The 15,643-nt window shown below is 35.4% G+C and overlaps 1 protein-coding gene across 3 annotated transcripts; it reads right to left on the bottom strand.

Moving 5' to 3' along the window:
* Nucleotides 1-219: 219 nt before the first annotated feature.
* LOC131622225 (disease resistance protein RUN1-like) lies at nucleotides 220-15,378 on the bottom strand. 3 transcript variants are annotated; one of them, XM_058893252.1, is made up of 10 exons: nucleotides 15,032-15,377; nucleotides 14,310-14,612; nucleotides 7,827-8,880; nucleotides 7,138-7,586; nucleotides 3,547-4,654; nucleotides 2,811-3,089; nucleotides 1,761-2,591; nucleotides 1,201-1,659; nucleotides 942-1,075; nucleotides 221-670 (listed from the first exon to the last, which is right to left on the bottom strand). In XM_058893252.1, exons 1-10 carry the CDS (start codon nucleotides 15,058-15,060, stop codon nucleotides 565-567), a joined length of 4,752 nt encoding a protein of 1,583 aa, XP_058749235.1. In that variant the 5' UTR covers nucleotides 15,061-15,377; the 3' UTR covers nucleotides 221-564. The 3 variants fall into 3 exon arrangements, with proteins under 3 accessions (XP_058749234.1, XP_058749235.1, XP_058749233.1); XM_058893251.1 differs by having other exon boundaries at nucleotides 220-670; nucleotides 1,222-1,659; nucleotides 14,310-15,378; XM_058893250.1 differs by having other exon boundaries at nucleotides 14,310-15,377.
* Between the last annotated feature and the right edge of the window lie 265 nt (nucleotides 15,379-15,643).

The raw sequence follows: 15,643 nt of genomic DNA, 5'->3' as shown, positions 1-15,643 counted from the left end.
TATTTAAAAAAAAAAACACTACCTCCATCTTTAAATATAAAACTCTATTGAAAAAATTTATTTTTATACTTTTTTTGTAAATTCCAACATTAATTGTTTTTTAAAAGAGATAATTAGTTAACTGCTTTTAAGAATATTTATTTCATAGTACACAAAAAGATGTAACATAATTAGAAATAAAATTTTAAAAATATAATCAATATAATTGAAAATTTGAAAAATAATTTATATATAAAAAAATTAAGACGACTACAAATATAGAAGACTCGTTAAGAGATTACATCCATGCTGCCTTTCAACATAAATGAAATGAAAATCAAAGTAAGACACTCATCTATTTGATTTCTCTACCATTTCTTGGCCTTGTCTTATACATCAATTTTTATTTGCAACCTTTCCTGTGACTTAAATAACAGGAAATAATTGTAATCAATGCCCTGCTGATTAGCATCAACCCATCCCTCAAGCCCTTCACTTATTTAGTTTAAAATTTTAAATTACATTCCGCAACTGCAATTGCACCTACTTAGCAATATTTGTCAGTAATTTTCTGCAGCATTAAGGTTAACCACGACGACAGCAATTTAAAATTTTGTTGTACATCACCCAAAGAAATTTCGTCCCTCGATACTGGATTGCAGAAACCTTGAGAGCTTTGGGAAGCCATTTCCTGTTTCATACAAAATAGTCAATAGCAGAAAGTATCGCAAATATTAACCACACAAAATCACCCTAAGTACAAGGATTCACTTTGTAATATAATACAATGAATAATTCCAACAGAAAAGAATTGTTCAGTCATGATTCAGTGGGACTTAAACCCTAAAAAAATAGTTTAAGACAAGTTTAATGGATGATAGCCTTTTAACGACAGTGTTATATGAAAGGTTAATGTTTCTTAACTCCATATGTTTTCGGAAGAAAAATAGATGGGTTCATACCTTAAACTTCTGTGTTTGTTAGAACAGAAGCGAATCCACCAAATCAGCATAACAGCCAAACAGAACCAGAAAGGTCGTGAAATCAGAGCGGCTTGAACAAGGGAAGGAAGTCGGAACAACAGTCTACCAAATATCTAAACTCATACAAAGAGAAAGACGAAATTAATAAAAACATAATAGTCCAATTTGACTCATAAATCCACCCTGCCTCTTTGCATTAATAAAAAAAAATATGCACAGAGAAACCATTGTTACTTACATTTCCATCACCACTAGAAACAATTATATTCTTATCTGGCTCTGGGCAGTGCTTTGTTTTTTCGTCAATTGGTTCATCATAGATAAAATAAACTGTTGTCTTCTTCACAACGATTTTGCTTCCAAAAACAACAATAAGCTTCATTATGTCACCTGGTTCTGTACTTGATACTACTTTCTGCCATTCCTCTTCATCAAAGGAGGCTAATAACGCGTCTTTCTTATAGAGCTGAATGGTCTTCTTTGTGAAATTTATCAGCAGCAAAACTTTGAGGTCTTCTACACTTTCTGATGTAATGTCATCTAGAGAAGAAGAATAGACAATGCACATGATTGTTTTCAAATTACGCTCATCCACTTGAGGTACTTCAAAAGTTACAGAAGAACCTTTTTCATTGAAGGCTAGCCAATCAGGATAATTGTCACTAGGGAGTAAACCAGATCCATTGGGAGGCAATTTCTGTACATTCCACATAGGTGAAGAAAGAAAAATTATTCAGCATTTCAGCTACATTGGTTCTTCTAGCTATAATCCTAAATAGTATATAAGTTAGAGAGAACCTGTAAAATGTTTTCTCTAAGTGTATTAGTGACATGGCAGTTCATTCCCATCTGAATCAAAAGTGATGTCAAGGATTTTTGTGAGCTTGAAATTCGAACTTGACTGAAATAATGTGCTGATTCCAAAGCCACAAAATTTGAGGATTGTGGTATGTTTTGCATTGCTTCCAACTCCTCACAACTTTGGGTATGTAAGTTATCGAGAATACTTGCTAGAGTTTGATTTAGTTGAGTGTCTGACCCGCATTTCAACAAAAGACGTTGAAGATTCGGAAGTTCTTTAAGAATAGATGGCAGACCAAAGAAAATATCTTCTTGTTCATCAAAGAATTCAAGAGATGATGTGCCTGCAAATGTTTGAACTAAGGACAACATACCATTTGTTGGAGACATCCAAGACTGAATAATTAAAGGAAACACATTACGCGGGGATCCTTTGAATCCACACAAGGAAATATATCCAATGCTTTTTGATTTTACTACTGCAAAGGGTACTCTTGTTAGAGCAGTGTTATCCGCAACCAGGGTGGTCAAAGATGTCATCTGTTCTATATCTTCTTCCAACTTGACAATTTTTGTACAGCCAGACACAATGAGAGTTTTCAGTGACTCCAATTTATAGATGCTTCTTGGAAGTTCACGTAGGCCTGTACAGTCTTTCAAATTTATTAAAAGAATTTTCTTGAGATGTCCTATAGTAGGAGAAATTGAGGACAAACTTGGACAATCTTTGAGTATCAACTTTTCAAGATTTGGCAAGTTTGAAAAGTCTGGAGTTTGTCTCAAGTTATGAGAATGACTAAGATTAAGAAATTTCAGCCCCTTCAGAAACTGTAAGAAATTAAAATTTGAAGACCTATATTAGAGAAGAAACCTTAAACAATAGAGAGAAACAAATAAAATTGATAAGAGAAATTATTAAAAGAAGACTATATCATAAGAAAAATAGTGAATGTGCTATGAAACAATGAATGCAAGTTTGTTACTTCTAAAAAGTAGATTAAACAGTATCTCTCATAAACTAGATCATGAAGAAAACTAAACTTGTACCTGGGACTTCTTCCATACTCGTTCCAGATTGGAATATTTGAAGTCAACAGAAACTAAACGTTCTTGATGAAAGTCAGTTGGTGTATATTTTAAAGGAAACCCATGCCAACAAAGCCATCTAAGTTCTCTTGAAATATATTTGTAATTTCCATTAAATTTTATGCCAGCAAGTTGAAGTAATTTAAGCTTATCCATCTTCTCAAATGTTTTAGAGTCCAAATAAGTTGTGGAGTCCATTCTTGATATCTTTAATGTCAGTCCCTTAACATATAAAGTTCTCTGTCAATCAAAATGAAAACAAAAATAAATAAAAATACAGTTTAAGTGGCAGTTTGGATAAAAATATGATCTATTTTGAATAAATAGGCATTTTTAGTTTCTGAAATTGCAACAGTTGATCAATTTAGTCCTCAAGTTTAAAATTTAAAAATATCAATCAATTTAGTCAATTATTTCAAATTTTGCATCATAACTTTGAAGGTTTTATGCTTCTTTTAATGCAGTAAAATACTATTGCGTCAAATGTATATGTTTTACTTTCTTTGATGGATGTTTAATAAAAAATATTTTGAATGGAGAAACTAAATTGATCGGTATTCTTTATTTTAAGGGACTGATATGCAATTTCTTAAGCTTGAGGGAGTAGATCATTGACCTACAATTACAATTATAAAGATTAGAAACAAAACACAACACAACAATTTTAGAAACTAAAAACCACATAAGAATATCTTACAGTATCCTTTGACAACAAAGAATTCACATCCTCGTAACGCCATAACCTACTAGGATCCTTGTTTCCCTCTCTTGATATCTTACTGACAATCTCTCTTCCCATGTCTTGTAGCAATTCATGCATTCCAATCTTGTTCTTACTATCAACAGTTACAAGACTTCTTTGAACAAGGACACTTATTCCAATACCTGCATAATGCCCACAGTCTTCCAATATTTTAGTCACGTCTTCTTGGTCCATCCCAATAAAGAAAAAAGCAATATCAAGGAATATTTCTTTCATATCATAATCATTTAAACCGTCAAAACTTATTCGAAGTTTTTCTAACACTTCCTCATTGGGAATGAGTTTGAGTTTCTCCAATACACTCTTCCATTCTATTTTTCTTCTCTTAGTCATCAAAAAGGACCCAATAACTTGAAGAGCTAGCGGCAATCCCCCACAGTACTTAACAAAATCTCTAGAAAGGCCGGCAAAACCATCAATAGGACTTGGTTCCTTGAAGGCATTCCAACTAAAAAGTTGAAGAGATTCATCGCCGTTCATTTTTTTCATTCTATACACATGGTCCACCTTAAGCCCGTGAAGTAAATCACCGTCTCTTGTAGTGATGATTATTCTACTTCCTTCGCCAAACCATTCATGACTTCCACACAAAGCATTCAATTGGTCCAGTTTATTCACATCATCAAGCACAAGAAATATCCTCTTCTGCCGAAGTTTTTCCTGCAAAATCATTTTTCCCGACTCAACTGTATCTATATTTATTTTCGTTGTTTTGTAGATATCAGAAAGAAGTCGTTGCTGTAGAGAAACTTTTCCATTATCTTGTTCCCAAATTTCCCTGACATTTAAGAGGAAACTCTTTGCCTCAAAATTGTGACGAATTTTATTATAAGCACCTTTAGCAATTGTTGTTTTGCCGATTCCTCCCATGCCCAATATTCCAAGCAGTAAAGGGTCATTTGATTCTTGATTATTCAATAGTTGAATAATATCTTGAACACGAGAATCTACCCCCACTGGATGGTCAGCAACGAATAAGTCTGTTATGTCTAGTAACTTAGTAACATCGTTTACTATTTTCCTGATATCCTCACTTTCATTCCTACAAAATATGAGCCTAAGAGTAAGTGTATGAACAATTATATAACCATAACCATTATACAACATGTATCTGTATAAAAGAAGAGGAGAAACATTTAGCAGAAAAAAGATAATTGTATTAAACTCAGAAAAGCTTAAAAGCTTAAGCTTGAACTGTGTGTTCTCCTCTTGGAGATTTTTCATATAACTTATATTTCTTAATACATTTGAAAATGTCAACACGACTTGCAGGTATCAAAACGAATAGTAATAAAAAGCAGAGATAATAGTTATTACTTCATTCTTTTTTTGTTTTGTTTTATTTTATATTTCTATTTATGGCGGCACTGGTCCATTCAGTCTTGGGAGGTGGTGGTCAAAATAAGTCACTACAGATAAATGTTCAGAGTATGAACGACTCAAATTACACATAATGGTCCCAAAATGTTCTACTCATTTTAGTCCAGTAAGGGAAAATATGACTTTCTTACCGAAGAGATCCCAAAACTTCCAGAGGCAGATAGAGGCTATAGGATTTGAAAGTCTGAAAACTCTTTGATCATTGTCTGACTAATTAATTCTAAGAAAGGAGGAATTAGAAATCCTTCATGTTTCTGCCCACAGCAAAACAAGTCGAAGATAATGTGAAGATACCTACTCTGATATTGAGAACTTGTTTCAAATTTACGGTGTGAAATCAAAATTGTGGAACTTAAAATAGGGTTGGCAGGGACGTGACTACTGACTACCCACTACAATGGAATGATGACTTTTTTGACAAGAATTAAATCTCTATTATGAGATAATTAAAAGTGTACTGAAGATATTGTTTAGTTTATCAAGAGGCAAGAAAACATCTGTGGTTTTATTTTTTTCTTGCAAGACTAACAAGGACTCCATGAAGTAAGTGGTACAATTCTCGAAATAAACCCAATGCCATCTATTCAGGATACTTTTTCAGAAGTCAAGAGGTATTAGAGATGTATTAGGGCAAGCTTAGCTTAGGCATTTGTATCTAGCAAACCCCTGACACATGTCAGTTGTACTGTACCTTACCTGCTATAGCAGGCCAACTGGTTATTACTATAAACATAACCAGTTGCCTCCTTTTGTAACTAACTTTCTATTCAATCAAAATCAGTTACAACTGAAAATGAGAAGTGAAACTACCTATTCTATTATGGTATCAAATTGTGGAATGGGTCTTAGACCATGGCTACTCCTTCACCGGTGTTGTCGTCAAGTTTCGCCAATATCTCCACTGCTCCGGCGCCGGCAGCATTGTCCGTCAATGACGATCTACGTCGCCTCAATTTTTCTCTAAAGATCACGCAAAAGCTTGATGAGAAGAACTTCCATCTGTGGCGTCAACAGGTGGAGCCGTACATCGATGCGCATAATCTCAGAGTTCGTTGTGTGCACTCACATTCCTCTCAAATTCCTTGATGAACTCTGGATCTGTGTATACTGAGTATTCAGTTTGGCTGCAAAAGGATCAGATGCTACTTTCTTGGTTGCAATCTTCACTTTCTAGTGAGATTCTCTCTCATGTTCTTGGTTGCTCGCACGCGCACCAACTGTGGGACAGGTGATTCAATTATTTTCATAGCAAATGCGTGCTAGAGCATGCCAACTTAGGGTTGAGCTTCGTGCGATTATGTCTGACAATCTGTCTGTTCAGGATTATCTACTTAAAATTTGTACTATTGTAGATGCTTTAGCCTCAATTGGAGATCCTATACCTTGCTCACATCATATCGATGTGATTCTTAAAGGCCTCTCTGCTGATTATGCTCTAGTTGTTTCAGTGATTGAAAGCAAGTTTGGCCTTATGGAGCTGGATGAGGTTAAAATACTATTGCTTACTCATGAACCGCGCCTTGCCAAATTCAAGAAAAGTTCTGTTCAAAACTTGTGTCCCTCAATCTCACTCACATTGTGCCTCAAACTGCTTCCCCTGAAGAACTTCAAACTGCTATTACTGATTCTTCCCCTTCACAAGGTCCTTCAAAACCTTGAAAATGGTTACCAGGCCTTTCGAGGCAGCAAACCTGGTCATGGAGGTCGAAATGGACGGGGCAGGGGAGGTCACTTTTCAAGCAACACCAGCCAGTGCCAAGTGTGCTCTAGTGCAAATTACTACAAACAGTCTCCTTGGCAAGGTTATCCTATGTCCTAATGGTCCTATGGGAATAATGTGTGGAATAGACAAGCACCACCTCTTAGGCATGCACCTCCTGTCACACATGCTCCTAGTACCTTTGTTGCTAATGCTTTGCCATCTACATCCACCTCTTGGTTTCTCGACTAAGTGGCATCCTACCATGTCAACAATGATGCCAAGAATCTTCAAAAGTCACACCCTTTGAAGGGCATAGATATTTTGTGGAGCATAATATTTGGAAAATTTCTAGATACACTGAGATACATATACAACAATAATTAAATGGCAAGGAAGTCAAAGATCATTACCCGACAATACTAAAAATAAATAAATAAAATTACCTGGAGTTTATGACGACAACTCCTGATGTGCCACCAACTTTAAGAAGTGCTGTTTTCCATTTCATCTCCCTATAACTATTCACTGAGATTCCTGAGAGGAGATTTTTAAAACCTTCTCCAAACCTGCCAGTTTGATGTCGTACTTCTGAAGGATCTACCTCATAGAACACTGGTATAACCACCAGACTGTTGCTTCTGTCCATGATTTTCTCCAACTCTATCATACACCATCTTGAATTAGCATAGTTACTAGACAAAACAACGATACAGATTCTAGACTGTCCTATTGCTTCCAAAAGTGAGGCTGAGATCTGATCTCCTTGTTGAATCTCAGCATCATCTTTGAAAACATAAATCCCAGCAATTTGAAGGGAGGTATAGAGATGTGAAATGAAATTTGCACGACAGTCTTCCCCTCTAAAACTCAAGAACACATCATAGATCCTTTTCTGAAATTAAAAAAAAAATTTAATTATCAAAGCTTGTGTGTGGCGGCTAAAAATCTGGTTATGATATTGACATTCAACGATCAGTTTTAAGACTAGAACTTTTGGGTACGTTTAATTTTTATTCACAACCTAATGAACTTCAGAAAAACTAATAAATGTTCACTAAGCTTTCCTCCAAAATATTTAGTATTTGTTATAGAAACAAAATATCAACTAGAACCTAGAAAAACCATATCTTGCCTTATCCACCCTCTCTGACTTTCTCCTTATGATCTCACTTGCCATGTCTTCTAACAAATCATGCATTCCAATCTTGTTCATCCGATCAACAGTTACAAGGTTTTGTTGTACAAGGATACTCATACCAATATCTACAGAAAGTTCAGAGTCTTTCAGTATTTTAGTTGCAGCTTTCAGGTCCATCCCAATAAGGAACTGGGCAATATCAAGGAATATATCTTTCATATCATTATCCCTTAAACCATCGTAACTTATTCTCAGTTTGTCAATTACATTGTCGTTGGGAATGCATTTGAGTTTCTCCAAAACACTTATCCATAATGTTTTGCTTCGACTAGTCAACAAAAAGGACCCAATGACTTGAATAACAAGTGGCACTCCCCTGAAGTAATCAATAAAATCTCTAGAAAGATCAGAAAAATCATGCATAGGACTTGGTTTCTCGAAGGCATGCCAACTAAAAAGTTGAAGCGATTCATATTGGTTTATTGATTTTATTTCGTATACATGGTTAACGTAATGAGCATGAAGTATATGTGGATCTCTTGATGTGATGATTATTTTACTTCCTTGACCAAAGCATTTGGGACTTCCGCACAAAGCATTCAATTGGTCCAATTCACTCACATCATCGAGCACAAGAAGTATCCTCTTTTGGCAAAGTCTTTCCTGTAATATCAATTTTCCTGATTCAACTGTATCTATCATTATTTTTTGTTTTGTTTTGTAGATATCAGAAAGAAGTTGTCGTTGTAGAGAAACTTTGCCATTATATTGTTTCCAATTTTTTGCGACATTTAGGAGGAAGCTATTTCCCTCAAAATCGTAACGAATTTGATTATAAACAGCTTTAGCAATTGTTGTTTTGCCAATCCCTGCCATGCCCCATAATCCAATCAGTACAGGGTCTTTTGATTCTTGACTGTTCAATAGTTGAATAACATCTTGAACACGAGAATCTACCCCCACTGGATGGTCAGCAACAAATAAATATGTTCTGTCTAGCAAACTATTAACATGTTCTACTATATCCTTGATATACTCACTTTCATTCCTACAAAATATGAACCAAGAGTAAGTGCGCAAACAACTATACAACCATTGTATGACAATGTGTATGTATCAAAAAAAGATAAGTTGCACATAAATGTTTGGGAATGATGAATCACATCTAAATGCACTTTAACTTCCTCAGGTATTATTTCTATTAGGAAGATCCTAAAGTCCCACATTGGCTAGAGATAGAGCTTTCAAAGAATATATATAGAGGGACACTCCTCACCTTACTAACCGGTTTTGTAAGGATGAGTTAGGTCAAACTCTAATATGGTATCAGAGCCTATCGATCGGACCATGGGCCGCCCACCATTAATATCCACGCACCAAGCCCAAAAAGAGTGCTGGGCGTGAGGGGGTGTATTAGGAAGATCCTAAAGTCCCACATTGGCTAGAGATAGAGCTTTCAAAGAATATATATAGAGGGACACTCCTCACCTTACTAACCGGTTTTGTAAGGATGAGTTAGGTCAAACTCTAATAATTTCGAACATGATTATGGACTCAAAAATACAGATTACCATGTTTTGTCATAGAAATTTCATGAACTATTGCTTGATTTTTCAAAAAGCACCTTAATCTTAATTGTTTTGGCAAATAGTTATTTATAATACAAAAGAGTATAAATCAAGATTAGAGTTAGAATTACTTGTTGAAGGTTAGAATAGTTTTAAAAAATTAAATATTAAAGCCACCACCTGAATCAAAAAACTAAATTTAAGACAAGTAAATGAAATTAGAAAACACTAGGTGCTTTTTTACTAACACATACTGTACTTAGGGAATTGTAAATTGAAAGAATGGGTAGAAGGGACAAGATGTCCTCACTTATGCACAACGGAGGAAGAAAAGGGTGGAGAGCAGTCATGCAGGGATGGTAAAAAAAATAAATAAATAGAAGAGAACTGAGAGAGTGGGATGTGAGAAGAAAGTGAGGGCAGCTTGCCGTCTAATTAACACCACACCAGTGTTGTTAAATATCGGTTATATCGCCGATATACCGGTTTTTCATATCGGAATTTGGCTATCCGATACGAAAGCCGATATTCCGTTTCACTTTTGCTACGCTCCGCATATCGGCCGTTTTCCGGTATATACCTGTATACCGTTTTGAATTTGATATCAGAATTAATATTTTTCTGATCATTTTTATAATAACTCATATTAAAAACTATTTGAAATATAGAATGTGAAGAGGTGTAATCAAAAAGTAGGCTGTGAAGAGGTGCACAGTAATTAAATAATAGGTTGTGGAGAGGTGCACAGTAATAAAGTGAAAATGTGAATGAAATATACTAAAGTGGAAATGCGAAGAGGTGTATGGGTATTAACATATTCTTGGTAGTCTCGAAAATAGAAGAGAACGTGAAGAGGTAATTTTAGTTGGTGTGATTGTATATAGGACTAATAGGAGTCAGAGTGCCTCCATCACCATAACTTTCTCTCCACTTTATTCATTCTTGACATTCATTCTTCCTAGCCATTCATCTCTTCACTATTTAATTTTGAGTTTTAAGTCATTTTGATTTTGAAGTTTGAACAACTTGGTTGTTAGAACTTGAGATTTTCAGTTTAATCTTAGTAAGCTTTTTTAATAATTGTTTATGATAGTAGCTTTTATATGTGTGGCATGTTTTATTTTATCTATAATTATTTATTTTAATCTCCTTTGTGGTTTCCGCTATTTGCCCGCTACGATATCCGATATTTCTCATATCGGGTTTTCGGTGATCCGATATTTTCCGCAATCCTCTATTAACAACACTGCACCACACACCTTATGAAATAGTATTTGTAAAAGTCCTTAAATTTAAAAACATGAAAATTTTTGGTTGCTTATGTACATTCATACCAACGACGTGTTGGGGATAAATTTGTAAATAGAAATCGGCAGTGCATATTCATGGAGAATCCATATGGGAAAAAGGGGAGGAAGTTGTATGATTTGAAATCAAAAGAATATTGTCTCTCGAAGTGAGAAATTTTATGAAAATGAATTTTCCTTTATGTGCAACAAGATACTACTCCATACACATGTGAAATGCCTCAGATACTCCTTACCCTATTACTTTGTATCTTTTGAAAGATTTTCTCATAATTTTGTAGCAATTGTATTAACAATAATATTATGAGAAAATCTCATAATATACTCCTTACCCTTCCAAAATCTCCTTGCATTCTTAATCAGGATTTTCACTTGCAAACAAAATTCAACTTTATTTCAACATCATTGATTAAAATCTCTTTACATATAGATAATCTGCTTTTTCTTTCTATACCATGAACGCATAATCCAGATATTGAAATCCAAATTCATGTAGGATTAGTCCGAAAATTGAAATCAGGAGTTGTTCAAAGTTGATTAAAATTGTCTTATTTTAGTTATTGGTTGTAGTTAAGGTGCACTATGATGCTATGATAAATCAACCCCGTGCTGATTTCGAAGACCCGGATGTTGTGATTAAAGTTAATGCATCTAAGGATGGTGATCCGGAATCACCCCAACAAGGTCTTGTCCACGTTGATGTTCGAAAGGAATTTACCAATAAAGATAAGTTTATTTTATATGAACATATGTTTGAATGGATCCGCACGGAGGCTGTCAAATTATGGTTTGACATTGTTATTAGAAGGTTGGATTTTGGTTTTGATAGAAGACGAGCATTTGTTACGATGAGATGCAAAAGAAGTGGTCAATATAAAGAACATATCCAAAAGTTGAAATGTGATGACACCAGAACAAGAAAATGTGGATGTCCTTTTAAGTTGCGTGGGTACCACAAGGCGAATCATACATAGATATTTAATGTGATTTATGGTGTACATAATCATGGTTTGAGTCACTTATAAGAACATACGGCCTTCTATGTACTTGTTTAATTTTGAAGAAGATGAAACTTAATCAATCATACGGATGAGGTACACACGCACCGGAAAAGGCTTCGGTTTTATGATGGTAATGTGATCAAGGAGGGTCCATCGGATATATCTACTATGACAGAACGGGAGGAAATTCAAGAGAGGTTTTAAAAAAAATTGATTATAACATGAAACTTCACATCAAAGAGCGGTTGCGGAAGATAGCCTATCCAAAAGGCAGAAACACAAATATGAAACCACTCGCAGAGTCGGTAAAAACTAAGGGTGCTCCTAAGAATGTCAAACCAATAATGAGTGACAATTAAACCAAGCGGTCTCCATTCTATTTCGAATATGTTGCCTCACTTTATGTGGATTCTCCAATTTCACAATCTAAAAAAACTTTGACTCCTGGAGGATTGTTGCAACCCTTACCTGTACCTACTTAAATATAGACCGACATTTCCATGGATTTCATTGGAGGGTTACCAAAAGCACAAGGGATAGACACCATTATGGTGGTGGTGGACAGGCTTACTAAATATGCTCATTTCTTACCAATGAATCATCCCTATACGACAAAAGACATAGCTGACTTGTATGTCAAGGAGGTGGCAAGATTGCATGGATTCTCGAGTTCTATAGTGTCAGACATGGGATAGAGTGTTTTTGAGCAGTTTCTGGTTAGAGTTGTTTAAGCAACTTGGAACAAAACTGGAATACAGTAGTGCATACCATCCTCAATCTGATGGACAATCTGAGGTGGTCAATAGATGCGTGTAAACATATTTGAGATGTTTGACAGGGTTGAAGCTTAAGCAATGGCCTACGTGGTTAGCATGGGCAGAGTATGGGTATAATACTAACTATCATGCCTCTCTGAAAGTACTCCTTTTGAAGCACTCTATGGTAGAGTTCCCCTACCTTAGTCAAAGGTGATGCACATCCTTTTGCAGTTGAGGAAGTGAATAGATTGACAACTGAAGGAAATGAGATGCTAAAATATATGCAAGAACAACTACTGAAGGCACAAGATCAGATGAGAGCACAATCCAATAGACATAGAAGGGAGGTAACCTATGACGTGGGGGACATGGTCTATCTGAAAATAACACCATACAAGCTCAAGAAATTGGCCAAAAGAGTCAACCGAAAAATGAGCCCAAGATACTACGGGCCTTATGAAGTGATACAGAAAATATGAGTAATGGCCTATAAATTGAAGCTGCCAGAAGACACCTGAGTCCACCCAATGTTCTATGCATCCTTATTAAAAAAGGAAATAGGCCCTAATGCAGTACCTCAACCCTTACCAGCTTGTATGAATGAGGACTAATTTTTGGAACCAGATCCTGAAGAAGCCTTGGACACTAGAAGATATGCCCAGGGGGAAGTGGAAGTGTTGGTAGAGTGGAAAAAGCTTCCAGAGTTTGAAAACTCATGGGAATCAGTGGACACCTTAAGGAAAGAATTTCCTGGATTCCTCCTTGAGATCAAGGAGAGTTTTGAGAAGGGGAGGAATCGATAGTTTTGATCAAGTTTATAATAGAAAACATATGGGTGGCGGCCACAGAAAGTGGAGTAGGAAATGGGGCCACCGGGAATTATCTGCACACCCCTGAGATCTTAACTAACTATTGTAGCATGCATGACTAGGGACAGGTGGCATAGGAGGAGAGAGAAAGTAAATCTGAGGCTAATTATAGGACGGGAGGTTGTTGCCATCAGTATGCATGAGTTTTCTCACGTAGTTCATACTACTTTTGGGGGGCTCTAGGAATCTCGAATTACCTAGTTATCTTTACATTTTCTACACTTAATTTCCCTAAATTTACTGTATTCCTTACATAGAATCATCTTGATTCTACTTGTTTCTATCAATATATCAACCTTTTTTCATGCAATTTCTATTTTCTACTATTTCATTCCTTTAGATACTAAACTGATCCTATCACATATTTTGTCTTATATTGATGGTGTGTTTTGTGTTTGTGATAAAAGGGGTTAATCCGGATCCGGATGTCAATATCCTGACAAACCCCTGGACCAAATTGTTAGTTTATTCTGTGTACTTGATAATATGGGTGAATCTGAATTTCAATATCTGAACAAACTCCTAGATCAAATTGCTTGTTTGTTATGTGCATTGTCTATGTGATAGCAAAGCATAATTCCAGATTTTAATATCCGAACATATTCGTTATTTGTATTTAGTGTGGTTAGGAGTGCGGATCCCAAAATTCAGATTTTGAGAGTATTTCAAAAATTTTATCCGAGTGAGTAAGAAGTAGGGTGTAGTGAACAATGAACTTTTAAATAAAGATAAGATAAGTCATCCCGTGATTAATTACAAGTGAGGAATTTGTGGTAAATAAATCCATCTTATGGTCAATCCTTATGGGTCAATCAAGATATGACCAGATCCGAGTGGGTTCAGAACTTCAGAGGTCTAAGTTAGGGATTAGATTATTCTAAAAAGATATACCAAATGGATGAGGAAAACTAACTAATTGGAAATTTCAACACCATAAAGACAAAAAAGGAGAAAAGTTGTGCATTCAAAATTACCTGGAAACCACACTAAATCCTGAAATGTCAAAATCTTCGAACCCTGGTTCAACTTTCTTCAAGATTCTTACTGCAAGATCCATAAAAGTTTCTTCAAGCATATCTTCATCATCGTGGACCACAGGCAAAACCATCTGATCTGCAGTTCGGTAACACTCCAATATTTTCTCCAACTCTTGCAGACACCAAGTCGAGTCAGCATAATTTTTTGAGAAAACAACAATAGAAACTCTAGACATTTCAATTGCATGCAGAACTGATGGTGTTATCATCTGATCTTGATTTCTAAGCTTGTCGCCGTCCCTAAAAACAACAATTCCAGCCTCCGTGAGAGCAGTATCAAGATTGTATGCAAAAGATTTGGTAGCGTCCTTATCACAGAAACTCAAAAACAAATCATAGATCCAGCTTAGATTCTCATCATTGTCAGATATCAACTCAGAATCTTGGTTAGTGGAAGAAAAACTAGAGGAAGCCATGAAGATTAGGCGAGTGAAACTGAATGATTGAGTTGTTTGCAGAAGAAGCCAACTCTTTTATTTGCATAGTATAAGTCAAAGTCTTCTTAATTATTATAAAATTATGATGATCATCAAATATATGGTTGTTGTTAACATCCAATTGCCAATATTTTATTTTATGCTCAATCCGCGTAGGGTTAGTAGTTATTTGTGATGTAATTAAATGGCGGAGATTAATTTGAATTGAAATTACAAAGTTACCGAATTGAAGCATATTTGGTGCAGATCATGTTGCATTTCTCTATGGTAGTGCTCCGACGAAGCCATCGCACCACCGTCGCCACCGCACGGATTCAAAGCAATCGGCGAGAAACAAAAGCTTAACCATTGAGAACCTATTGAACCCGCGACTTCCTTGTCAGATAACATCCCTGTAAACTTATTAAAGGAACTCTCTCTGACTTTAACAAAGTTCGCCATCGCAGCCACCGCCGACACCGTGACTGGTGGTACTAACCAGCTTTGGGGTAACTATGCATACAAAAAATCAATCTCTTTTTCTTTTTTACGAAATGGTAATAACCACTTGATCAACCTAATAATACTCTCCGTGTTTTTTTTTTTTTAATTGTCAGTCTCCGTGTTTTAGAAATCAATCTTATTATTTGGTTTGGAATATTTTTAATTAATTCCGTTTGATTCAAAATTTAAGAGAATACATGGGAGCAAATTCCGAAAATAATAATAATTAAATAACCATGTTTTAAAAAAAAAAATTACTTAAAAAATCATATTTTGAGAATTTACCAAAGTGTCTAGGTTTGGTAGCTCCTTTGGAATAGAAGTCATACCAAATGGCGCTTATGTGTATGT

Source organism: Vicia villosa, unplaced genomic scaffold, assembly GCF_029867415.1.
Source record: "Vicia villosa cultivar HV-30 ecotype Madison, WI unplaced genomic scaffold, Vvil1.0 ctg.000025F_1_1, whole genome shotgun sequence".
Lineage (NCBI taxonomy): Eukaryota > Viridiplantae > Streptophyta > Magnoliopsida > Fabales > Fabaceae > Vicia > Vicia villosa.
The sequence above is the reverse complement of the archived record's forward strand: the minus strand, read 5'-3'. Positions and strand labels throughout refer to the sequence as shown.

Excerpts from the sequence above, each read along its gene's own strand:
- LOC131622225 (XM_058893250.1), bottom strand. The coding sequence starts at position 14,788 with ATGGCTTCCTCTAGTTTTTCTTCCACTAACCAAGATTCTGAGTTGATA. Across the intron at positions 3,090-3,546 it reads CTTTGTTGTCAAAGGATACT|AGAACTTTATATGTTAAGGG; the intron begins GTAAGATATTCT and ends TTTGATTGACAG. Across the intron at positions 1,076-1,200 it reads TTTCTAGTGGTGATGGAAAT|ATATTTGGTAGACTGTTGTT; the intron begins GTAAGTAACAAT and ends GTATGAGTTTAG.